Source organism: Mesitornis unicolor, unplaced genomic scaffold (assembly GCF_000695765.1).
Source record: "Mesitornis unicolor isolate BGI_N332 unplaced genomic scaffold, ASM69576v1 scaffold45640, whole genome shotgun sequence".
Lineage (NCBI taxonomy): Eukaryota > Metazoa > Chordata > Aves > Mesitornithiformes > Mesitornithidae > Mesitornis > Mesitornis unicolor.
Genome location: NW_010159746.1, coordinates 1 through 25300, shown reverse-complemented (window position 1 = coordinate 25300; position 25300 = coordinate 1). Strand labels below are relative to the sequence as shown.

Below are 25300 nucleotides of genomic sequence, written 5' to 3'. Positions count from 1 at the left end.
GCAGGAATTTCTCATGGAGTTTGCCCTGTGGGGTGCCTGTGGGTGCTGGAGGGTCTCAAGGTGCAGCTGTCCCCTCCCAAGCCTGCGCACTAGAAGCTCTGACCAAATTTTCCATACATCCATGTCAACTCAGCAAAATTTTCACTCTCTCTTCCAGAAGTCTTCAAAGAAGCCCATCTGGGAAGCTGAGCATGGTGATAAACAACAGGATGGGGGCTCGCTTCATGTGCTGGCCAAGCTGCTTTTTCCAACAGCAGTGTGGCCCCATGCGTTAAAACCATGGGCGATGAGAAAGGTGCCTCTTCTGTGAGCCGAGGGAGCCAAGGCAGAGGCAGGCTGCTGAATTGGGATCACCAGGCAGGGGGAGGAGTCCTCAGCTCCCCTCTCCTGGAGCACAGAGACACCTCCCTCTTTGGGAGGCAGCCGGGCAGCAGATGGTCGGGCTGCAGCACTGAGCTGTCGGGGGGTGTATCATTTCTCTGACTGCTCTGGACGCTGATACCCGTGTTGGGGAGGAGCCCCTCCTTTGACTTGCTGCTGTCTTTTTTATGCCCTGATTTTTTTGCAGCTGCTACTAAAGATCACAGGCAACTTGAGCTGCAACCTCACTGGGAGTCTTGTGGATTGTCTGCCACGATTCCTCTCCCTTGACACTGATGTGTTAGGTCGCGTCCTTCCCTCTGTCCCAGTTTTCATTTTATATATATGGACAGGTCCAGAATGAATGATTAAAACTTTCAACAACACGTGTGATTTGGCTTTGACCACTTTTCTAATCACTGCAAAAATGCAGGGACCTCTGACAATGACCCTGGATTTCAGAGCACAGGCAGAGACGCGACTAAGAATTGCATTGGGCTCATGAGGAATCACCTGCATCCATCTGGGAGGTATCACACAGATGCGCATGTACTATTCCACCTTATACTTCCCTGCTATCCAAACTGATTTACACATCGGATGGCAAATGCAAAGGAAGGGATGTTGTGACAAGTGAGGGGAACTTTGTGTTTTCTCAAGTATCAATGGTGCTACTGAAGTTGGGATGGGGAGAAAGACAGTCCATGGGAAGGATGAAGTTTTGCAGTTACAAAATACTCTAGAGTAACTTTTTTGACCTCTTGTAGGTGATCTCTGTAACAGTTTTCCTTGATTAATGAGCTGTATAAAAGATGCTTTTGCTGTATGATAGGGGTGATAGAAATGGTTGAGATATGGTGACAATAATTGTGGCCCATGGTCTCACACTTTTTTATAAATTGCATCTAGAAGCTCCAGTTTACTTCCAGGGGAAAGTTGATTTTCCTTTGGATATGTGCCCTGATGCAGAATGTGTCCATGTACCAGTCCATCCTCCTCTGAATTGTAGAGAAAGGACATTACTAACTTAACATTGCTTCTGTTGGTTGAGTGTTGTTTCAAATCTCGGTGATACTGAGAACCTCAGAAGAGCTACATCTGTCTCCTCAACTCAGTGATCTCCTTCCTGCCTTCTTCCCACCTACAAAAGGGTTTTCGGAGGTTCTCAGCTGCAGCAGAGTCTCTGTAGGACTTGTCACACTTGCAGGTGTATCACTGTCCTATTTCTGAGCTTGAAAAGAGGGTCATTCCCCTCCTGGACCTTGTCTGTGATTCCTGCTTTTGAATTTTATGGATAATGCTGAACGGTTAGTCCCAAGCATTTTTGCTTTGCCCAGGGAAGAACCCCAAGGGCAGGGTTCTCACAGATTGCCATGCTCCCCACAGACTTTCTTCTCCAAACTAAGGGGGCTGTTTCAGAAACCTTTTTCAAAAGGAGATTTCATAGAGAGACAGGCTAAGTGAGACTAACTGTAGGTGTGGCAGACAGGTCGAAGAGCAGCAACCCACATTTTTCTGGAGAAAAGAGGCCGGCCCCCATAAAGAGGGAAAATAGAAATTATGTAAGATTGAGAGTGATTGGGAATGCCTTGAGACATCTGGTTCCCATCTCTGGTTCTCATTTCTATCCCTATTCAAAGCGACAAATGCACAGTAGCTGCCTTTGAAAATTGATGGGGGTAGGAACTGAAAGTACTCTTGAGAACAGACCTTGTAATGTATCAGACACTGGGTGGATGGAGGAAATTTCTAGTGTTAGCTGCTTATGTGAAAGTCAAACTCAAACCAAATTGGTTAAGTCAACAGAGCCAGTCCCTAGGGGGAATGAGTGTTACACAGGCAAAGATTTCAGATGATCTGGAATTGAGGGGCTTCCTGGGTCAGTTTTCTTTGAGAACAGACAAAATGGTAGAGCAAGATAAGTGAACTCATGCAAGCAGTAAAAGTGTCTGTCTGATCCATGACTTTCTCTTTTTTTAGGTAGAAAAGTTTTAGCCAGAAAAATAGGAGCAGATGAAGCCCTGTTACTTTTGTTGCTGCTTCTTGGCATCCCATGTGTTTTACCCACTAGTTTTTCAGGAAGGAAATTTTCAGGAAAATTGTTTTTTCAGTCAATTTTATTGGAAATAGCCAAAGCCTCTGTATCAGATCTGATGAAATAATCTTCTGCCTTGAGCTCTGACAGAGCTGAACAACTGAAATTGGGTGGCTGAAACTCGGATGCTCTCTGAGTTATTCCCTTTCAACATGGACTAAACATCCAAATACAGGTGGTGCTTTCCTGCCTTCAGGAAAATATATTCTCAGCACTGTTTCTGTTCTTCAAAGCTAGAGTCAGATCTGTATTTCTTTTTTTTGTTTTAATCCAATGGCTTCAGTAAATATCTAATATTAAAGATGTGTGTGATCCAATAGCACTCTTAAAGATAAAAAGTTTTTATAAAGGTAATATAGTATCAGGCTTTTTGCCACGTTGAAGTTCTTGCTGGAAGTTGGATTGGGTCTTGAGATATGTGCGAAAGGCACTGTGGGAATGCACAGCTACGTCAAGTAGGTGTACTGTGCACTGAATATTTCATTTTAAAGAATAGTTGCTGTAGCTTTTACCCTAAAATTAGTGCTTAAGACAGCGCAGAAATTATTTCATGGAACAGTCCTCCGTTATTCTGTTGACTGAACTTTATGAGTTATGAGGATGTTTGAAGTTGCATTTGCTTTATTGCTGACGTTAGTGAGGCAAAACAATGACATTTGGAAATACCAACACTTTGCTTGTGTCATGCAGAAAAGAGCAAACTCCAGGCTGCAGAAGGCCCTAGACTCAGGTTACATGCAAGCATCTGCTGTTAAATACAAGCAGCGAGCTGGTAAAACTCCTCCGGTGAGAGGAGCTGTCTCTGGGAGGTCAGCTTGCGTTTGACGTCAGAAAGAAGCAGGCTGGTGGGGAGCGAGCTGCAGGATGGTACCATCAGCTCCTCTCCACTCGAGGAGGAAGGGGAATGCTGCCAGGTGGACATGGCTTGAGGAATTGTGTGGCATCTGTTCCCTTGTTCTTGCAGTCGCTGTCAAGTCATGGTCCTTGCAAACAAGTCCAGTCTTTACCAAATGCGTGAAGCCCTCCCTGCCTAATAGCTAACTTCTTCTTGACTTGTAACCATCTTCCTCCAGTTGGATCGCGCTCCTTTATCTCTTTGTTTAAAAATAATAGCTTTTGTAGTAGTTGGCAATTTCTCAGGCAAATGCAATTCTGTAGAGCTGGCACAGTTCCATTAATCATATAGAGTAATCCGTTTGTGCCAAAAACCTATCAAGTTGAGCTGCCTTTTTGAGAGCTGGTGGGAATGTGTACCCAGTGGTGTTCTTGACGGCATATGGACTTCCCGTGTGTGCAAGAATGGCTGGGGCATGGGGGGGGGTCCCCCTTTGCTGTGCTTAGGGTACATAACTTGAGCGGGCTGAGACAGCCTGGCAAGGCTCAGGACTCAAAGAGATATGGACAGATCTTAAATAAGTTTTATATTTAGGGACACATGGCCTCACCAGCCCTTTTTCATTCCCTCTCCTGAAATTTTCAGCAGTCAGAATAAGGACTTGGAGTCTCATTAAAATATAGAAAGGGGTTCTTTTAGCCTTAAGCTCCATCAGCGGTCTAATGTGTGTCAGATGGGGTCATTTACACTCAAGGCCAGATGAGGGTAAGAAATGTGTTTCCTTGGGGTTTATGGTGAACTGATGGCAACAAAAGTGGGACTTAATGTGGCCCAGCTACTAAATGAGAAAGATCATTTTAGTAGCAGTGTTTATGAAGAGCTCGAGTGTTCAGCTTGATCATCTGGGAGACTAGAGAGAAGAGAGCCCTCAAGGCTGAACCCTATTTGAGAGGTACACTCACATTGGGAGTTATTGTGTTACAAGGCCCAAATCATGTGCATTAACCAGCCTGTGCAGGTGCCCCACTACAGCCACTGGTGGAGAGAAAGTGATAGCACCTCTGGGGATGGAGGAAGAGGAGAATGGGAACCACAGCAAGAGTATGAGAAGCCCACAGCAGCAGAGCAGGGAGGAGATGGTGGTGGCAGAGATGATCAGCTATGGAGAGTTTCAAGCCACTGAACCATGGCATGGAAAACTATATAAAAGGCAGAGAAGAGCAGGACTTGGCAATGGCAGATGTGAGGAGTAAATGGAAACCTGAAGAGAGGGGCTTCAGTTGAAACAGGGAGAGGTGGAAGGGAATCAGACTCATCTGCTTCATTGCATCCAGGTTTGGTAAAAGGGCCAATGTTGGTGCTAGCACAGGGCACTGCCCATTGAGATAGAAAAAGGATGGGGCTGAAGTGAGATCATACTTAGCCTGTTCTTTCAGCTTGGAAAGAAATAACAGTAATACATTGCCCGTTAAACAGTAGTGTATAAGGTGAAATCCCGCAATGTGCTGTCGTGGGGCACGTTTTTCCTTCAAGTGTTGTCTGTCTCTGTGTTGTGTTCATTCAAGTTGCTCGGTTGCATCAGGTGTTTCTAGCATGGCGAACTGCAGTGAGTGTGTGGGACTTTGTTTCCTTGGTTAGATCCCAGACCTTTCACAGCTACCTGGAGGACATCATCAACTACCGCTGGGAGCTGGAGGAAGGGAAACCCAACCCCTTGCGGGAGTCCACCTTTCAGGAGCTGCCCCTGCGCACCCGGGTGGAGATCCTGCACCGCCTCTGTGACTACCGCCTCGACGCAGATGATGTCTTCGACCTTCTCAAGGTGCTTTGGGCAGCAGGGAAGTGCAGAGCGGTGTAGTCACAGGATCTGGGCCACATCAGTGAATCTTCCTGGGAAGAGAAGGGTTGATACTACTAAATGTATTTTAAGGCTAGATAATCGGTGGCAGTGCAGTGGGTCAGCAGTTCCCCATCTCCTCTCGTGCCTTGCAGAGGACCCAAGGCGAGGACTGCTCTTGAGGCCTTTGTCCTACACGGGTCTATTCATAACACGGGAGTCACTGAAATTAGCTTCATTGGCTACTCTTCCTGCGAAGAGTGAATTTGGAGATGCTCCAACCGTAATGGCAGGGGTGCGAGAGCTGTGCCTTGCTGAGGGATGGTGTGAGATGAAAGGATGGGGCTGAAGTGTACTGGGGGAGCTGGGGGAAGGGTGGTGGCAGGGAGGGGAGGGGGGGGGCTGTGCGTGATTATCGCCAGCACTAATTAGACCTTCCCTGTCAGGAGCACCAGAGATGAAATGTTAAAATGAGAGAGGCCATTCAAATTAGAGATGCCAATTTAAATCCCTCCCTGGATGGAGAGGGAACGTCGCCTTCCCCCTGGAGTAACATTTTCCCAGCTCAGCCCAGAGGAGCAGCTGTACTGCTGCTGTGGCATGGTGGGAGGGAGGGAGGGAAGTGTTTGTGCAGGGGTGTCATCATGTTTTGTGTGACAATGTGGCCGCATTTCAACTTGTCACCATCTGGTGGGGGGCTCCCGGTGGGCACAGGGCTTGGACGCCGACAGCCTCCGCGTGGAGCCGCTGGGCGAGGACAGCAGCGGCGCCCTATACTGGTACTTCTACGGCACGCGGATGTACAAGGAGGACCCGGTGCAGGGGAAAACCAACGGAGAGCTGGCTCCAGACAGGTAACGGGGTTTCCCCATTGCCCCCCCATGTCTGGGTGCAGGGAGCGAGGCGGGGTACAGCACAGCCAGCCCGGCTGGAGGGGACTCCGCTTGACTGCTGTTGTGCTGTTGCAGGGGAGCGTGCAGCAATTCAGGGGGGCCCTGGGAGAGAGCTAGGGTGGTGCGGGGCGATACTGGAGTTGCCAAGCAGACTGCGAGCTGCCCCGCGTCGTGCATTGTGTTGCAGCCAGCCTCCAGCCTTTGTGGCACCAGGAGAGCCTGCTGTGGGAATGATGCTGCCTGCCCCACCGCATTCCTCCCTGTCTGCCACGTACCGTGCCGGCAGCTCCCAGATCAGGCTCCCAGCGAGTGGGAATCCCTCCTCTCCTCCCCTCCCTGGCCTGTTGCTGCTCTAATTTAATCCCTCCTTTGGTTGGGTTTCTAGCAGCTGTTCTGATTTCCCTGCCCTTCTCCCATCCTGCCAGCCGCAGTTTCTTTGCTCAGCAGATATTTCATGGTGGTTTTGCTGTTTTGCAGGGGATGCGGGGGGCAGACAAACACCCCAAATGTTCCTGGGAAAACAGGCAAGAGACGAGGGCGACCCCCAAAGCGGAAAAAACTACTGGAAGAAAATTTGTTGAGGTATGGAAAGGTTGTTCCTGCAGTAGGCATAAAATGCGTATGTTCCCAGAGGGAAGTATAATGTACTTCTGGGGTTCCCCCAATAAGTATGTATATACCATGCAGCCATAATTTCAATGTATCTCTGAAATGAAGCAAGCTCAGACTTGGTGGATGCTTTGATCGCTCTCCAAAGAAAATTCTGACTGTGCTGGAAGCCAAGTTTGGTGAAACAGTGGGTATCACTCTTCCAACTGCCTCACTTCAGATGCAGTTCCTCTGTGTAGTGCTACGGGATATGCTCCTGATAAAGAACGCTTTCACTGCATAGCGTTTGAAGCCAAAAATTCTGGCCACTTGAGTCAGTACAGATTTTGGGATGCTTCCCATAAAAATTGAAATACTCTCCTTATCAAACTCCAGCCTGCACCCTTCACTTCTTAAAATTTTGCAAAGCTATGATAAATATATTCATGAATATGTATATCAAATACGTGTTTTGCATGCTGGTTTTTGTTCCTGGTTTTGCATTGGATAATTGCTGCATCCCCCATTCTCCTCCTCAGAAGCACCTGCATTTCAGTGATGTGAAGTAACGTATTTATTGTCTCACTCTTCCTCTTTTTTCTTCTTTTCTTTTTTTTGGTAGGGAGAAGGCAGAAGAGAACTTACTAATCCGTGAGACTCAGATAAGAAATGGTAAAGAGATTTTGTGGGGTCAGGGTTGATATGGTCAGCTAACACAGCTCTTAAATTGTCAAAGCCCAGAGAGATACCCTTCCCAGGAAAGGGAGAGTCCTTCTGCCGGTGGTTGGGGATGAGTTTGGAAGGAGAGGTTGGCATTACCAGCTTCCTTTCAGCTGGAAGTCTGGGCACCTGTGGGCTTCCTACCTTATCATGGATTATTTTGGGATGAAGAAACATAATATCTTGTGTTATATTAGGCCTTGGGGGCCCAACTATTCACTAAAGTTGATGGAAATAGGTTCTGAATGGCCCTTGCTCCTCCAGGGATGAGGTGGACACAAGCACCTGTTTCTAGTGAGTGCTTGTTTTTGGACTGGGACGAAAGTGGAGTCAGTGATGCCAAGATAGAGAAGGGAGAATCTTTTTGACTCTCCTCGCCTCTCCTTCCTGGTGGCCATTGGATGACTGAGCTCAGTAAATGATGTCTTGGGGATACCCACCCAAGGGTTAGCAAGGCAAGCAGAAATCGTGAGTTGGCAACATAATGTGGAAATGAGTCTGAGGGGTCTGGGATTCATTTGTCGTAGGGATGATGCTTGGATCCATTGGCTTTCACATAACCCAGGGGTTTGGCCTACCCATGTCCCCACAATAAATCGCAAGGGTGGCATTGTCTTTCAAGAGCCTCTTTCCCGTCCCCTTTTTGTCTTCAGACTTCCTGCTGGCTGCTCCAGAGCTGGGTGGCGGAGCCGGAGAGAGGCACATGAGACACTGGGGGTTTTATCAGGTCATTGTCTTCCAGCAAGTTGTGTCACTTCAGCTGCAGAGTAATCTGGTGGCATGAAGAAGGGCCTTAGTCCTGGTTGGTTTTGAAATGAGTCGCCCATAGGCAGCTGGCAAAGGAAGGGGAAAGGAGGGGACAGGCTCTGGGGAGAGCAGGTAAGCTCCCCCCTGCAGTTTGGCAGGGGACAGCTTCTCATAGCCAGGGCCACAGAAACCAGCACACGGCTGCTCCTTCACCATCTCGATTACCAGTCCCCAACACATTAACTGGAGCCAAAGCCGAGGGCAGGTTAAGCAGCACACTGGCCTGTGACCAAGAGTTAACACATGCTTGCTCTGTGCCACCACAGTGACATGAAGGTTTTCAAGGTAGGGCAGGTGGCTGGAGGGTGCTGCAGCTCTCTAGCCTTCCTGCGGCAACCTGATAGCTCACACGCTGCAGCCGCCGGCCCCTCAAATCCACAAAGGGCTCAGGTTCAGGTTCAGAGAGAAAAGGGCTCTGGTTTTTGCTTCTTTATATTTTTCATAGTTAATTTGGTTGAAAATGGGGTGAGAATTTGCACGACATCTGCCAGTGGGGGTGAAGACCATTTAAGAGGGAGCTGAGAACCCCTCAGCCTGAAAGGGTTTGAACCAGTGTCTTCCCTCTCCCCAAAAATGGGCCACAACGTTTTTAGCTTAGGGAGGGTCCTGGGGCAAAAACATGCAAGTTGTAACCCATGAGGCTTCTCTGCTCCTGTGTAAACATTTGTGGAGCAGGAACCACATTCCCCCTCTCCAGGTGGGTGTTCCAACCACCACGCAAGAGAAACTTTCCTTCACAATTAATATACAAATGTTTCACACAAGGCGGAACAGCTCAGTGTGTCTTGGTAGTTGGAACATGCTTCAGAGCAGTGGGAGATCTGCTTCAGATCCCACTCTGGATTGAGCAGGGATGGGTTGTGAACTTTTGGAACTTCCCCCTCATCTGGCAGCCCGATGAAGCCCATCCTTCACTTCCTCTTCTGTTCTTTCAAGTGCCTGCAAACAAAATGTTTCATTTGGGGAGAAGGGGAGGTTTTATTCACTGCAGCAAAGGTTTGCAGCTAAAAAAAAATTGGCTTATTTCCAATAACATTAATTTTCAATGTTTTTATTCTGCTGCCAGACTAAATCAGACATTTGCATTACTCTATGTCCTACTCTGGCAAAGCACCACCATTACTTCTTCACCTGTGTACTTTGTGTCTTGGCGTCACTAGAGGAGGTTGCAGTGCTTCTGGTGGACCAAGAGACCTTTGGGTCTATAGAAAAGAGCATGTTTCTCGTAACAGTGGCCATTGGCAGCACCTTTTGCTCTTTCTGAGAAGAGGAGAGGGAATAAAGAAAAGTTGTTAGTCATAACTGCTGTGGAGATAACATCCGTTCATGTTGTTGAAGGGTCCCAAGGGCCTGGCCGTGGGACATGGTGGCTGCTGTGTCAGACGGAAGAGGAGTGGAGGCAGGTCACAGAGAGCTTCAGAGAGAGGACTTCCCTTAGAGAGCGGCAGCTCTACAAACTCTTGAGTGAAGACTTCCTGCCGGAGATCTGCAACATGATTGCACAGAAGGTGAGGAGACATGACATCCTGTTTACCTCTCTGCCTGCTTCCAAGAGCATGGACATTTGCTGATTGAAGGAGAGCGAGATCCAAGCAGCCCTCACCCCGTCCTGCGCCCCCCACCTCCAGCCTGCAAGTGTCGTGGATGCGGAGGCTGTTTAGCTTGTGTGTGGGGAGAAAGGCTCTCCCCCATGGAGTGGCAGGGCCAGAGTTGGTTCATGATTGCACGGCAGCATAGGTAGGATGGCTGAAGGGGTTCCTGTTTTCAGCCATGTTCTGTGTCCCTTTTCTGCTAGCAGGGAATCTCTGTCTGCTTTTGGATGCTGCGATTTACAGCCTAGCTTTCCTATGCAAACTGTCTCTGATTCCACTTTTACTGCTGATTCTCAGCTAGCTCTGCTGAAGGGGCAGCGATTGCTTTAGCTGTCCTAGCTCAGCCTGCTTAAGCTGATAGGTCAGAGCCTGGAAACTCCAAAGGGTATTGTCTGGCAACAGAAGGTTTTCAGGTGGGACAGATTTGGAATGGGATCCTTCAGCTAGATGGCTTTGTAAAAATGGGCTCTGCAGCCAGCGTGATGTTCTTGGATTGAGTTCAGTTTGCTTGTTTGCTACCCTTGTAAAGCAAATAGGCATTTTCATGGTCACTTCTAGCCCCCACAGTTTCTCCTGCCAGTATCACCGATGTGCCCTAATTTCCTCCACTCTCTTTTTCCTTCCCTCAATTCTCAACCCTGTTTCAGGAGAAGCGTCTGCAGCGGACAGAGTTTTCTCCCAGGTGGATGTCTGACCATCAGCCCATCAAACCAATCAAGCAGGAGGTGAGGGGGGGTGTGAGGGGGAGGATGACAGAGGGAGGCAAGAGCAGATGCCTCCTGGGGGAAAAAAATAAACCGCAGCATCACCATTCAGTGGGAAGGAGTCGTTTGAAAGTGCTTGTGCTGAAAGAGAGATGGGTGGTAATGCCTGTCAAAGGCAGACTGACACTCGGGGTTTCTATGGCGAGCAGGGAGGTGCTGCCCTCTGGATCGCAGAGGTAGCCGGCCTCGCCGCAGACCCCGGCGCAGCTGCATATGGAAATCTGCACTCAGTCTGGGGAATTCCACTTCAATGAAAGTGCTGGCACATTCGAGGCAGTTCAAAGAAAAGTTGAAGAAGGATGAGAGGGCTAGAAGAACTGGCTTACAAAGGGAAATGACAGAAATTCAGCCAAGGGGAAAACGTGAGGCTGCAAACACATGAGAGCGTAGATAGTGCGGAGGGAAAGAAGAATGACTGATGCGGTACGGAGCTGAGCTAGAAGGGGGTCAGCTGGAAATGGAAGTCACAATTTAGGCTGCCTAAAGAACTGCTTATCGAACTGCAGCCTTGTCGGCTGAAACAGCTCTTTCTGTGCCTCTTCACCCTCATCTCCTCCCCACCCCATCAGTGTAACAGTGCTGCCGCTTGTGGGTCTGTGCAGTGAACCAGACCCAGGAAAATGACTGGAGTTAAATACAACCTTTTTCTTTGGTTGGGGTTATTTTTAAACGTAGATCAGCTTTCTGATCCAGTTCACCACACAGCCCCCGGCAGTCATGCTGGCACAGCCAGGAGCATGGTCCAGTGGAGATGGAGGGTCTTTGAACTGGCAACTGCTACCCAAAGCAATCGGTCAGGGAACATGGGATCAGCTTTGGAGAAAAAAACTGGCTTGATTCTGTGAGACCATGGCATAATCTCTCACTGTAGATGTAATGAAAATGTAGTTACCTGGTGTTTTGTCAAACCCTGGGAAATTAAACTGCGGGTAATATTCCACATGAGCCAGGGTCAGGGGCTCCTGCAAAACAAAGGAGAAAGTACAGTTCCTAGCAATAAATATAATTACTTAGAATAGATAAATAAAAGGAAGGAAGAACCTCTCATCATGCTGCAGGTAAAAGCCTGCCAAGAGGAAAATAAGACCCCAGTGATGGTCAGTTTGGGGCCAGAATTGCTCTCCGCAAAGCCCACCATGCAGGAAGCATAGGGACACGTGTTTGTTCGCAGGCAGCAGAAATCCCAGAGGAGGAGGGGAGTGGGAAACACATGGAGCCTGAATGATGCTAATCAGTACCGCAGGTGCTCCAGGTCTGTGGCAGCAGAGGGCTGTTAATTGCTGCCTGTGGGCCAGTGAAACGTTTCCAGCGAGCGAGGGGCCCTCCCGGCACCCGATGCACTGAGGTGAGGGGAGGCAGCCAGCGAGGGTAGCGATGCTACTGCCATGTCCCCAGCAGGATGTAGCAGTCACCCCTGCCGCAGGGAAGCCAGGGAAGGTACTAGTGTGTCTGGCTGTGTGTTTGCCCAGCGAGCAGTGGGCAGACTAGGGGAGAAAACCTGATGCAGGGGTGACCCCTTCCTCTTGGCTCTGTGAGCTGGATGCTGCTTTGGTCTGAGATAGAAGTGCTCCATAGGCTCCTAATCCTGAGGGGGATTTCTCAACAGGTGGTTCAGATTAGCTCCTCATTAAAGAGCCGCCTGAGCAGCACCCTCATTAGGGCAGTGCTGCGGAAACTGGAGCAGGGAAGGTTTGGAGGGCGAGGGGCCGGGGCGCCTGGGGCACCCGCGCCTCCTGGCCTTCTGCCCCTGAAGTCTGATACCCACTGTCTGGAGAGCAAAGCAAACAGCAGAAGTTTGGCCCTTTCAGGGGTCCCAGGGGAAAAGGCAGTGATGTTGTGTCCTGGAGTGCTCTCTGGCGGAGGGAAGAAGGTGGTGATGCTGTGGTCACAGATGCCAGGGCTGTTTTTTGTCCTCCAAGTGAGGAGAAAGCTGGAGAAATGTCCCTTTGCCACCTTTTCAGTCAGGAAGTTAGTTTAACTTGTGTTAGGTTTTTGTTTTTATTGTTCCAATAGGCGTCTGCTTCCATTACATCCAGTAGGAGTTTACTTGTTTGTGTTTGCTTAGTTTTTAACCCTGAATTGAGCACCCTCATCCCCAATGGATGTAAATGGGACACCAGGCAGTAGGTCCCTCTGAAAATCAGGCTATTCCTGTTTCCAAAGTGTCTTGAAGTGCCTGTGCCAGAATTGCTGTTGCCCTGCAAGTGCTGCAGGGAGCAAGTGCAGTTGTTGTGGGTGTCTGCTGCAGTCCTTGGTGCTCACTACACTGCGTTTGTGGTTCCTGCATTTCCCTTTTCTTCTCTTCCTAGATTTGCTAGGATGACATCCTCTCCTTTGCTTAAAATTGTCCCATTGCTTTGTCAATGCTGTATTTGTTGTGGGTTGGTCTGGAACGTGCTTGTGCCATTACAGTACAGGGTGCTGAAGGCACCCTGCAGCTTGGATCGTGTGTTCACATTTCCATAGGGCAGGAATGGTGGAAACTCTGTGAATCCAGGGAAACTGTGCACCAGCTGGCTTAGATCTACTGGCTGGAGAATCTAAAGGCTGGTGGTCGCGTCCTCAATAAAATGTCTTGGTGTACAAACTTCTAGTGGCTGGTTCCTGCTCACCTCTTTCTCTTCTAATTGTTGCAGAACCTGACTAATAAAACTTGAAATTGATCAAGTTAAGGGAAAACTCTTTGGCAGTGGTCAGGATCAGGCCTGAAATAAAGTAGTTTGCAGTGCATGAGCAGAAAATCAGAAAGTAGAGCAACTGAGAAAGGGTTATAAAAAGAACGAAAAGTGAAATGTAATACCCAATTCTGTAGGTTCTTGACCTCTTGTACTTGGCATAGCAGTTTCAGTCCTGGGTATTGTGGGGTTTGAGCTCCAATTGATCAGTTGGAGGAAAGGTCTGAGAGAGAACTGGAATTATTAGGGAGCTGGAAGGATTGCTTTATAAGGAAACATTTAACCTAATTACAGAAACATGAGTTTTGTGTGTCTGAGGAAGCCCATAAAGGCTGGAATGTGACTGAAGAAGAGGAGAATTTATGCTCACTCTGAAGAGTGTAACTAGGAATAATTGGATGGAATAAGGGGATGAGAAATTAACTTTAGACTGAATATGAGGAGAAGCAGGCAAACCTAAAGGCATGTGAACTTGCAGAATGGTTTCCCTAGGAAAGCAGTAGAAGAAGTACTCATATTTGGCAAAGATCTGAAAAGGAAAAGAAGGTAGGAGGAGTTCCCTTGTGGTGAGATCGTGCTGTGGGTTTCACCTCAAAAGATCAGCACAGAAGAGGTGTTTTTGCTGTCCAGTCTATCTCTTAATGCAGGATAGGGTCCTAATGTTGTAAAGAGCCCCATCGCCCTCTCTTGGACACTTCGCTGTGGCTGTTGCTTCTTGAAGCACAATTCTCTTAACATACTGGTGCTGCTGGAGGCAGGGAGATAATACTCGATGCTTGTCCATGAAGAGCTGCAGGGGGAGATTATAGGGCACTGCTGTGTAGGGGAAGGGGAGGCAGAGAGGGAATGGATGTGCAGTGAAAACAGACAACATTTCTAGGCATTTATCAAAACATCCTGAGGTTCCACTTCTAGGCAATGAAACAAGGACAAAATAGTACTTGTGATGCCAGATTTTTTCTGGGGATTAATAATGGGCCTGAAGAAGTCGATGGTCTGAGCAGCAGCCAAGGGACCCCAGCTGATTGCTAATCCTCAGGAAATGCCTTCTGCCTAAGTGATGGTTGCTGGTTATTTCCTGAAAATGAAGATGGAGAAAAGTGTATGCACATTGTTCTTTTCTGGTCATTATTCCCTGCTGATAAGGCACACATACCTTGCTTGATCTTGCCAGAGTCAAAAGAGTTAGGAGTGGCTGACCAATTAATTTGTCTGATAATCAAATTAAGCTAATAAAGAGATTGTTCAGGAGGGATTATGGTGGCCCTCATTTTGAACAGGAAAACACTCCAAGTGATACGTTGATGCAAGGCTTGTTTCCTCTCCTAAGAACTCTGTTTTATAGCAGAGCAGTCCTTTCTGTTCGCCCTGGCAATTCAGGACTCTGCTAGCTGGAAGGGGTAGAGGTGTTGTGTGGGGGTGTCAGCAGCATGAATCTTTTGCCCAAAAGGGAAATACATACTGTGCATTCCTGGCAGAGTGGCAGCTTTTTTAACCTATTGCTTCTCCTTTGCTTATCCCTGCATCAGTAGGGCTTCATTGCTTGACAACTTTCTTTTACATGTTGCTTTTCATCTGAGAATTCATATGTGCAAATGCTTTTTATCCCTTTCTTTTTTTCCTCAGCTATCCATTGTAGGTATGCTTTAATACTTGCTCAAAGTAAACCTGCCTCTGCTCAGACTTCAGTAAGCCAGCGCTTTACAGTTTATGGTGCATCGTTTTGCCACAGGTAAACCCAAACGTGCTGAGTTCCGTGGAGAAGCAGAGGCGCAGGGAGGAAGAGGAGGAGCGCCAAATCCTTATAGCAGTGCAGAAGAGGGAGCAGGAGCAGCTGCTAAAGGAGGAGAGGAAGAGAGAGATGGAGGAGAAAGTCAAAGCGGTGGAAGGTACGTGTAGCTAGCATGAAGCAGGCACAGAAGCTTTCAAAGCAGAAATTAAGAACTTGAGTTAAGATCTGCCAATTGCATTCCTCCCCTGCCAGACATGCTAATAGGAATATCTTTTCCTGCACTTACCTCAGATAAATGGGCTTGACTGTAGCTTCTTTTCCTTTGTCCGTCTCTCAGTGTTGATGGCTGTTCTCCACTTCTCTTCTTCCTCAAATCACAGTTATTTTCTCCTTTGCCCCAGCTGTATTTTTCTTCTGCTTTTTGTGTTGTTCCCCAGTTGTCTTCTTTTGTCCCCATGGATTTTCCTGGGTGCAGGAGGATTAGCTGGCTTTGCTCCTGCTAAATAGAATTTGGTCCTTTTGGCCTAATTCATCATGAAAGGATTTTCTTTGAGGAGAAACAGAAAGAGACAATGTTGGAGTAGCAAGAGGAGTATTTTTATATTGCTACTGGCCTCAAGTGGAGAACTAGAGATAAAGGGACCAGACTAAATAAAGCACTAGCAGGTGGCAACTTCAGGTGTTGGTTTTCCATTGTTTTGAGTGAAATGCTGATTTAAGCTGTTCTGCAAGAAATAACTGTGTGGTGTTTATTACGTTGGATTGAGGCACAGACAGCAGACGTTCAGTCGGTATATGTAGACACTGGTGTCTTAAGAGCAGGCTCATTTCTGACCACCTCCTCTCTGTTAGCCTGCCTTATAGGGATTCCTTTACCTGCCGCTTTTGCTGCAGTGACTGCCTGGGCTGTTGCAGTCACAGGGAAGCACTGATCATGTGTGGAAAACTGCGGTGGTAACGTGTGGTGGTATCAATGTCTTGAATCCTTAAGTGGATAAAGCATCTGAAAAGGAAAAAAGATTAGGTTCATGCAAACCTTGTAAACTTTCCAAGATGAAAGAGTCTGCTATCAAATGTTTGGTAGCAGACCAGATGTTATCTAAGAATAGTTTCTTTTACCTGCTTACCTTTCTAACCTTTAGCAAATCCAATTACTTGCTTGGCCTTTATGTATTCCTGGTTGCCAGTCCTGGCTAATCCAGTGCTTTAAACTGAGAATCATCCAGTTTCCAGATCAGCCACGGATATCTGTTTCACCTTGGCAAATTGCATATTCTCTGGGCTTTAATTCTCCATCTGTGTAGACAAAATTAATCTTTAAGTTCGGGAAGAGCTGCAAAGATAAATATACCTGTAAAAAGATGTTGGTTTTGGTATAAGCCATGCCCTTTCCTGGGAGATGCAATCAGCTGATGCAAAGGCACCAGAGCCACTCAGATAAACTGGCATGGGGTTGGGCAGTAAACTGTTTGAAGCTAATTTAGCATACATTAGTGCTTTTCTTGGCAAAGATGCTTTTATTTTGGTTTGTGCTGTTTCTTTCAGTTTAAACTTTACCTTGGTCAGTTCAGGCTAAGTCAGGAGAAGTCTACTTTTAAACTGGTGCAAAAGCTGTGGGGAAAGGTTACTCAAATGGCTGATTTGTTCAGTTAAATCACTGCAGTATTTTTTGTGCCTAGAAACGGCAGCTATCCAGGTAACTTTGGCTTCTTAACCATCTTTCCTTATTGCCAAGCTCACTTTCTGTTAACATTTACTTTCGTCATAGTTCTTATGAGGGACAGAAAGTGATTTGAAAATGAAGTTGCTTGGTTTGCTTGGTTCAGACTTGTTAAAACTGGACATCCATCAATAGATATTTTAGGGCAACAAATATTTTCTTGTATTTTGCAGTTCTTCTGGGATTTCACGTTAATTTTGTAAAGTTGTCTGTAGAGGAGTGATTTGAAACACGGTGAAATATCTGCTTTCTAATTAACTTCATCAGCACTTCACCTGCTTCTCAGTTTTCAACTGTATGCCTGTTTTTAGATCACTTTCCTGTTTCCATGTGGGATTTCACTTCTCCCAGCTCCAACTCACGCCCCAGGTAGCGAGCCTCCTGCTAGGCCCATCTGTACTTTTCTGAATTTATGAGTTAAAGCAGCTCTCTAAATTTCTGCCACAACAGCAGGTTAGAGTTTCCCAGTTCTCTTCCCAGATGCTGCTCCAATGTTACCTCTCACACGTATGACTCTCTACCTGCTTGAGATATGTTTTAGAGCACAAATGAGCTTTTGAAAGCTGATGAGTAGGTCTCAACCCGTGCCAACAGCGTGACAATGAGCTCTACCAGTGATCTTTAAGATGCTGTATTAATAATTTGCTGTGGTAGAGGAACATGCCATTAATCCAGACTGAGATCCAGTCTGGTACCAGGGTAATGCTTCCCCATTGCTGTCAGTCAGCAGGCATTGATGGATTTCTAAAAACTACATCACCTTATCTCTTGGTGGCTGTTGCTGTTGCCTTGAGGTTTTCCTTTTGCTGCTCAAATCATCGTCACATGTTTTTCTCAGCTTTCTCACTTAGATGACATTATTATGGATGTCTAAGTGATGCTAATTTTATGAAAGAAACATACAATAGTGAACTGTGCTTGGACAGACTGCTAGCTGCAGTTTGATGTTGGACTTATCATCAAATGTTATCATAGATGCCGATAGATTCTGTAGGACCTCTTAGATGAAAACCCTGTCTTCCCAACTTCAGTGCTACCCAGAGTCTTCTAAGGGGAAATCTGGACTTTCTTTTACCAGCCTTTGACATACCTGGCCATGGACCTCCCTGGAAATACCCACCTTGAAGCTATTCCTAGTTTTCTTATGCCCTCAACCCCTATACCAAGTTTGGTTTTGACTTAGAGAGTAAGACAGTAAAATTATACTCTTCTACCAGAGCTGGTGCTTCTTGATTCTTTGGCATTTTCCAGAGATGGAGCCTCTGCTAGAGGGTATTAGCCCTAAGTCTCCCCCATCTTTCTTTCACTCTGGGTGTTCCTCTGCTGTGACCTGTTTCCTGAGGTGTTACTCCTATAACATCTCTCCTTGAACATTACTTTCATGGAATTCTGCTCCCACAGAAAGTTGGTACAACCGCAGGTGTTTAGCAAGTCAAATGAATTCAGATTTCCTATAAGAAAAAGGAAATGAGGTTCATAAGAACTCATAAACTTTCTGTTATGAAGCAATCTGTTAGCCAGCTGTCTGGTTGCAGACCACAGGTTATATTACCAGCGTTGCTTCTTCCTGTCTCTCACCTCTTAAACCAAAGCTGTCCCAATGGCCCTCCTGTGTAGCAGCTTGCTCTCTGGCTGCTGGCCTACCTGAACAGTCTTCCCAAAGCTAGCCACTGTGGTGGATGACATTATTGACCCCAGTTCTACCAGTCACCCAGCTGGTAGAACTTCATCTTTCCCTCAGTACTGCTCTTCAATCACGTCAGTGCAAAACCAGCTGCCTTGAGCTCACCTGGCTGAGGTGAAGCATCTGAATGAAAGTAACTTAACAAGCCAGCTCTTTCCATAGTGTTGATCTATGCCTAGATCTGTACATAGAACTTCTCTTTTTGTACCACACCGTGGTCAGGAATTTGCCTGGAAGCTGGCTAGGGGAGCATCTGTATCACAGTAATGCTTCGAAATCATAAACTCAAGGGGAAATGAAGAGGCGTGTTGATGGTGTGCTGTATTCTCACCTCCTCTGCTCCTGTGCTGTTGCTGCTTTTCCTGAAAGAACAAGAGCATTTCACTGGAGTCCTCAAGAGCTGCAGGAGCTGTCTTTGTTTTCCCTGTAGGATCTTGTTGACAAGGACTGCTGAATGGTTTTTCACCTCTCTTTCCTCCTCACTGCAGAACGAGCCAGAAGGAGGAAACTACGTGAAGAGCGGGCCTGGCTGCTGGCACAGGGGAAGGAGCTTCCCCCTGAGCTTTCCCACTTGGATCCCAGTTCCCCTACCAGGGAAGAGCGAAGGACCAAGGATCTGTGAGTATGCAGCTGGGCATTGTGCATGTGGGTGCATTGAAGGTCATGCAGTGAGTACAGGGAGGAGAGGAGCGTAGTCATTCACAAGAGTGTGGAGGGAGAATTGAGGTTGGAGAACAGTGAGGAGTAAGGTGAGAAACATCTGAATTTGATCCACGCAGAGGAGTGTTTGTGATGAAGCCTGTTTGTCAGCACTGTGGCAATGTGTGTAGTGTGGAAGAGAAGATGAGATATGAGAGCATATCTTATATATTCTTAGTCTGCATATTCACTGTTGCACTTCCCATTACAGCTTTGAACTGGACGATGAGTTCACAGCCATGTACAAAGGTTAGTCCTTCTGCCCCAGCTTTTCCACTTGGAGGAAATACTCCCCTGAGCATGTGTGTGTAACCATTCACTTTTCCTTTGTTCCTGCCAGTTCTAGATGTGGTAAAGGCTCACAAGGACTCTTGGCCCTTCTTGGAGCCCGTCGATGAATCCTATGCTCCCAACTACTACCAGATCATTAAGGTATGGACAGAGAGTGGTCCAGCCAGCCTGATAGATGTGTTTTGTTGACTGAAATGCAGGTTTTTGGAAGTGTTTTGATGTTCTGTGGGCTGTGTTACCCTCACAGACAAACTGTGTGTCTCCAGAAGCCCCTTCTAGCCTTGCAAGTCAATGAAACCAAAGACAAGAAGCTGCATCTCAGGAGAGCCCCCTCTGCTCCCCATCCTGTGAGGAAGCTGGCTCTGCAACTCTGTAAGCCCTACGACACTCGCTGTAACTGAAGCGAGGTTTTGTTGCATTTCAGGCCCCCATGGACATCTCTAGCATGGAGAAGAAGTTGAATGGAGGTCAGTACTGCACCAAGGAAGAATTTGTGGGCGATATGAAGACCATGTTCAGGAACTGTCTTAAGTACAATGGTGAAGGCAGTGGTAAGAGCACTAAGATGCTAAGTTTGTCTGTTTGCAATGCTGAGTCCAAACAAGCAGTTTTATCTCTACTCACCAGTACCTGATTTGTGCTTGTTCTCTTTCAGGGTATTTTTGGGAGGCCAGACAAAAGGGCAGGAGCCCCTGAGTAATAAGGCCTGGGGTTTTAGTGAGGCATGATTTTGTTTAGGCTGAATTTAGGCTTTTAGCTGAATTGGGGCATGGCATACTCTCCATGTTGGTAGGTGGTGAAGGCAGAACATAGAAGAAAGGCTGTTTCTTTCTGAGCTCATTCCTTCATGTGCTTGTGTGTCTCAATGTGCTCCTTTGTCTCATAATATCTAGCACAGACTTGGAAAAGCATTGGATTCTGGTTAGCTCCCAGTGTTTGTTGAGTACCACAGAAAAGTGAGGAATTAACCAAGCTTGTAGCCCTTTAGAGGGAAAATGTAGTTTTTAAGTTCCTTGGCTATTGAATGAAATACACGACTCTGCAAATGGGAAACCCTGGGTTTAATTGCCATGCCAATTAAATTTCTGCATGTTGCTTAGGTAAGAAATCAGTTCCCATATGGTGGGTCATCACTGGAGACTGTGTCTCGCCAGCACCTTCTTGAAAGAGAAAATAGAGCTACCCAGCTTGTCGCTGTGGGCCCCAAGTAAAATCATTCCTGGGAGAGCTCTTTCCCAAAGAACTTCTGGGTTAGTTTAGTGGAAACAACTGGAAAGTCATTTGCTTCAAGCCTTTGTCAATAACTCCTCTCACATGCCCTTTCCTTCCTATCCACTCCAACAAAAAGTAGGAGCCCCTCTGCACAGAACTGTTTTGTGGAAATGACGCAATGGGGACACTGGTGCTGGCAATAGCTTTTGTGTCAGGGTCACCAAGTGCTTTGGAAACTGTACCTAGATAAATATGTTTACTGATTTTCCTCTGCTTTGTATTATACAGCAGAGATTTGAATGAGTCCAACAAAAGCATTTGAATGTAAGCAAATAGCGTTGCTGAAAGTTCGTATTTCTACTCTCAGCACTCTGCTGGCTAACGGTGCAGGTCACACATCTCTGTGAGCAGAGCTGGTGCTTCTTGTAATGTATTTTTGGCACTATGCTGGAATACTGTGTTAGTGCTGACTGTGCAAGACATGCCACTAATGGTACTTTGTCATGGCTATGTGCGTGTCCTCTGATGGGTTTATTGAGTTATTGCTTATCAAGTTTAAGAATGTAAACCAAAGGCAACTGGTTAGAAACAAAAAATCTTCCTCAAAGAAACATTATGGGGGGGAGATGATTTATCTGATGGGGAAAGTCTAATGCTGCTTAATTGTTTCTCTCTATAAGGCTCTGTCACTAATGTTGTTGGTATATTTTGACTGCAGAATATACCAAGATGGCTTACAACTTAGAGAGGTGTTTTCACCGAGCAATGATGAAGCACTTCCCTGGTGAAGATGGAGACACAGATGAGGAGTTTTGGATCAGAGAAGACGGAAGGCGAGAGAAGAGGAGCCGGCGGACCGGTCGCTCCAGCACAGGCAGTGTTTGGACTCGGTCACGAGACCCAGATGGACCAGGGAAGAGGCAGCAACGCCTGGAAAATGGAGGAAAACCTCCACCATATCGAGCTACTTCCAGGGCTCCTGCTTCTTCCTCCTCCTCTTCTTCCTCCTCCTTCTCATCATCCTCTGCAGAGGATCCAAGTGGCAACATGATGCAGCCTTCTCGAGAAGTGGGCCCTTCCAATGGGCGAGGCTTCCCTCGGTCTCTGCAGTATGGCGGCATGCCCAGCCCTGTGCCACATCCCGGCCAGATGGTAAGGAGCAGTTTCTGCTGTTCTTCACCCCATAGGCCTGTGAAGGAAGGGAGGTAAAGGGGAGTGAAGCTCTCTACTGTGAAATCTCTATTGCGTGGCAAGGACCTTTTCCCAGAGATTAAGGGTCAGGGCTGTGGTTTCCGCAACATAAACTTCAGCCCTTAGATTTGAACTGGTACAGTTTCAGTCTTTGCCACACTAACTGAGAACAATCTCAACATTTACCATGGCCAATGATGTGGGCTTGTGCCAGCCCTGGCTCCCCCAGTTCTCTTCTCTCCTTGGAGAGTTGCCTCGTTGTGCATGGAAAGCAGTCACATTTCCTATCCTAACCTCTAGTTTATGGTGCTGAAGAAGTCGGTCTTCTTTCGTCTCAGTTGTTTACAGATGCTTGGTAACTTTGTACCATCTGTGTACTACCGCATTTCATGCCTTGAGTATTTATAAAAGCAGTAAATGAAACCAAACACAAGGCCACCCTGGACTGCAGCAGTGACCTCCATTTAGTCCAAAATTTCTTCTCTGAATGCTACCTGTTCTGCCTTCCCTCTGGGCTGTTCCTCACCGATCCTTCACTGCCTTTTCCATTTTAACCACTGATGCCTTGTGGTGTTGTGTATCAGCTGCTCCTCTGAGATCCAGGCTACCCCTTGCCCTTTTAGATGTAAATCAAACAAAATTTTTAAAGTGCTTCTTGTGATGCAAATACGGGGGGTGGGGGAGGCAGTAGGAGAGCTGGAGGCAGCAAATATTTTGAAGGAAATACAGCATGTTCCCCTGTTGTCCTGCTCCATGTGCTCTTGTGATCCACTCCACTCCTCAGAGCGAACCACTGCCTCCTCCAATCTCCTTGTTTGGTCTCAAGTATTTGGGTAGCAGGTGAGTGTCGTGACCTGAGTGTGAGGACATGTGGCTGACTATGAGAGTGGCTTTGGCAGGGAACCTGCGTCACCTCATAGGAGAGAGACTACAGGTTTTTCATGTTATTTCCAAAAAGCCTGTCTGCTCATCTGTGTTGTTCCTCCAGCCTTGGCTTCCCCTCACCTGCAGCAGCAATGCTGCTTTTCTGCACTTCACAACTCATTTTTTTTCTCCTTCCCCATCCCTCAGAGACCAGCCGTGCCAGGAACATTTGGTCCACTGCGTGGATCAGATCCCACAAAACTGTACGGCTCGCCCCGAGTGCCTGAGCCCCACCCTGGTGACCCAGTCCAACAGCACCAGCACTTTGCTATGCAGGTAAGAAATATTGCAGCCAAGAGATCCTGCACCCTGGGGACCCGCAGGTCCTCCCCCCTCCTTGGTGTGAGGGCTCTCACCAAGACTCACCCTGTGGCCCTCTCTGTCTCTCTCTCCCCATCTCCTCCCCAGCCAACCGTGGGACTGAGTGAGCACCGTGGGCACAGGCTGGCCACCCCGGAGAAGCAGACCTGCGGTGGACCGACTCACGTCACTGGCCTCGGTCCCCAGCCGGGCACCCTGCAGCTGGGGCGCGTGAGCGGCCCCCCGCCCGACTCGGCCCAGTTCCAGCAGGGCTTCCTCCCGCCAAGGCACAATGGGCCCCCTGTGAGGCCACCAGAGAGCTCAGAGGTCCCCCCGGGACACATGTATCGGCCCTACAAGTACCTGAACCGCGCTCATCCAGCCCTGTGGAACGGCAGTCATGGCCCTGCTGGCCATGGCACCATGGGGCCAGAGGAGAAGGCACCGATGGGGCCGGGGCCCTCACTCCAGCCCCGTGCCCTGGGTCATATGATGGACCCCCGGGCCATGAGGCCACCTCTGCCTCCCAGCCAGTGGACTGAGCAATCAAATTTCCTACCTCATGGGGTGCCTCCCTCAGGGTATATCAGACCGTCTGGGAAAGCCGCTGGTCAGAGGATGCCGCAGCCGCCATCCTCTCTGTTCGGGGGACCACCTCAGGTTCAAAGAGGGTGCCAGGGCGGGGAGTCCATGATGGACAGCCCAGAGATGATCGCCATGCAGCAGCTGTCCTCCCGCGTGTGCCCACCGGGTGTGCCTTACCACCCTCGCCAGCCACCCCCACCGCACCTCCCTGGACCCTTTCCCCAGCTGGCTCACGCTGCCTCCACTGCAGGCGTGCAGCCTCCAAAACCCATCGTGGGGAACGGGAACTCACAGGATCCGACCGGTCAGACCATGGAGCCAGAGAGCAACCAAGGTAACACCTTGAGTGCCCACCTGCTGACACAGCAGCCTCTGCCTGTAGTGTTTGACCTTCTCAGCCTGCATCTGTCACCGCCACCCCCCTGCCCACCTCCCCTTTGCTCACTGCCAGGCATCCCTCCTGTCTGCCCATCATTTCCCATGCCAGGACAGACCCTCTGCCCACCAGTGTGCGCTTGCGAGGAGGGTGAGGGGGCACCCCCAGGCCAGCTTTGTTGCTCTTGGGCTCCAATTTTGTAGGGAACCAATCTTAACTGTCTTGCAGATGCACAAAACCTAAGTCTGCAAGTGTGCCTTTATTTTTGGAGTTGTGCCACTAGAGAAGTGAAAAATATGCCTTGACTCTCAGGCTTATTGGAGTCAATTTTAAACGGTGGCTGAGACTCAGCAAGAAAAGTAGGGTTTTTTCTAGGAAATAATTAAATTCTTGATGAAATAGTTGTGGAATATATTTTCTGGTCCAGTCATTGCTCAGATTTTTCCAAGATTGTTTCATTTCACTGTAGCCTGCCAGGGGTCCCCTTTGTCTCACCTATACCTGCAAGCTATCACTTTGCCACTGGGTACAAATGCAAAACATAGTCTGTGATGCTGCAAGAGATCACTTGGAGTTAATATAAAAATTGGATCTGCAGAGAGTTGGGTAAGGAAAGAAGACGTTATGTGAATAAATGGTTTAAATACACACCTTTGAGTATATGTCAGTACAGCTTTTCCTCTGAAAAGCACATGTGAGCACAACATCTCAAAATCTTCACACAACAGGACTGCTAGAAAGCCACTGAGCAGCTGTGTCAGTTCAGGTGGGATGGCAGCATGTCGTGCGTGCCATCAACAGTTTATTTCTGTTTGAATTCCGTTCTTTCTAGCTGATAAACTAGAGATCAAAAAAAGCCCTTAAAAATAAAACAAACCTAAAGTAGAGATCAAAAAACTCCAGAGATCAAAAAAAAATTTTTTTTCATTAATTCTAGCTGGTAAACTAGAGATCAAAACCCTTGCATCTTTTATCGATCCCTTGTGTGCCTTGCACTAAGAGGAAACTCTTTCCTTGTGTGGCACTTCTTAAAAGTCATTATCATTTAACTGTGCTGGATATAGAACAGAGACCGGGGGAGGACACTGAGTGATTGCAGGGCAGAGTAGTCACATCTCCAAATCACAGTTGGTTAAAATATGGCTGTGATCAGCTCCACAGTATCCCAGTGTGTGATAGCGCTTCTACCCAAGATGTGGGCAAATGGGGTTTGTGGACCAGAAGTGGCAGCACCGCATTAAATGAAGCCGCTGTTACCCTGGCTTCTTAGCTTGCTCTTGTGTGGATTTCCCAGCTCTGCCTCTCCATTAGGCAGCCTCTGCACACCCACTTGTCAGACCAAGCCCACATGTGCAATGTTACTCTGGTGGAGGTGCATCTTATTTATATAGTTTGCTAATATATATATATAGTATATATA

The 25300-nt window shown here is 47.7% G+C and overlaps 1 protein-coding gene across 1 annotated transcript in view; it reads left to right on the top strand.

Moving 5' to 3' along the window:
- The window catches only part of CECR2 (cat eye syndrome chromosome region, candidate 2), a gene marked incomplete at its 3' end in the record, with an annotated part of 38932 nt that extends 15094 nt beyond the window's left edge, over window positions 1-23838 (top strand). The window contains exons 2-15 of the mRNA XM_010187701.1: window positions 4929-5112; window positions 5842-5981; window positions 6498-6602; window positions 7231-7280; window positions 9474-9643; window positions 10375-10452; window positions 14899-15055; window positions 18791-18920; window positions 19213-19250; window positions 19342-19433; window positions 19717-19843; window positions 21223-21656; window positions 22767-22895; window positions 23028-23838. Coding sequence (XP_010186003.1) covers window positions 5926-5981; window positions 6498-6602; window positions 7231-7280; window positions 9474-9643; window positions 10375-10452; window positions 14899-15055; window positions 18791-18920; window positions 19213-19250; window positions 19342-19433; window positions 19717-19843; window positions 21223-21656; window positions 22767-22895; window positions 23028-23838 — 2377 coding nt within the window. The remainder of the gene's footprint in view (window positions 1-4928; window positions 5113-5841; window positions 5982-6497; window positions 6603-7230; window positions 7281-9473; window positions 9644-10374; window positions 10453-14898; window positions 15056-18790; window positions 18921-19212; window positions 19251-19341; window positions 19434-19716; window positions 19844-21222; window positions 21657-22766; window positions 22896-23027) is intronic.
- Between the last annotated feature and the right edge of the window lie 1462 nt (window positions 23839-25300).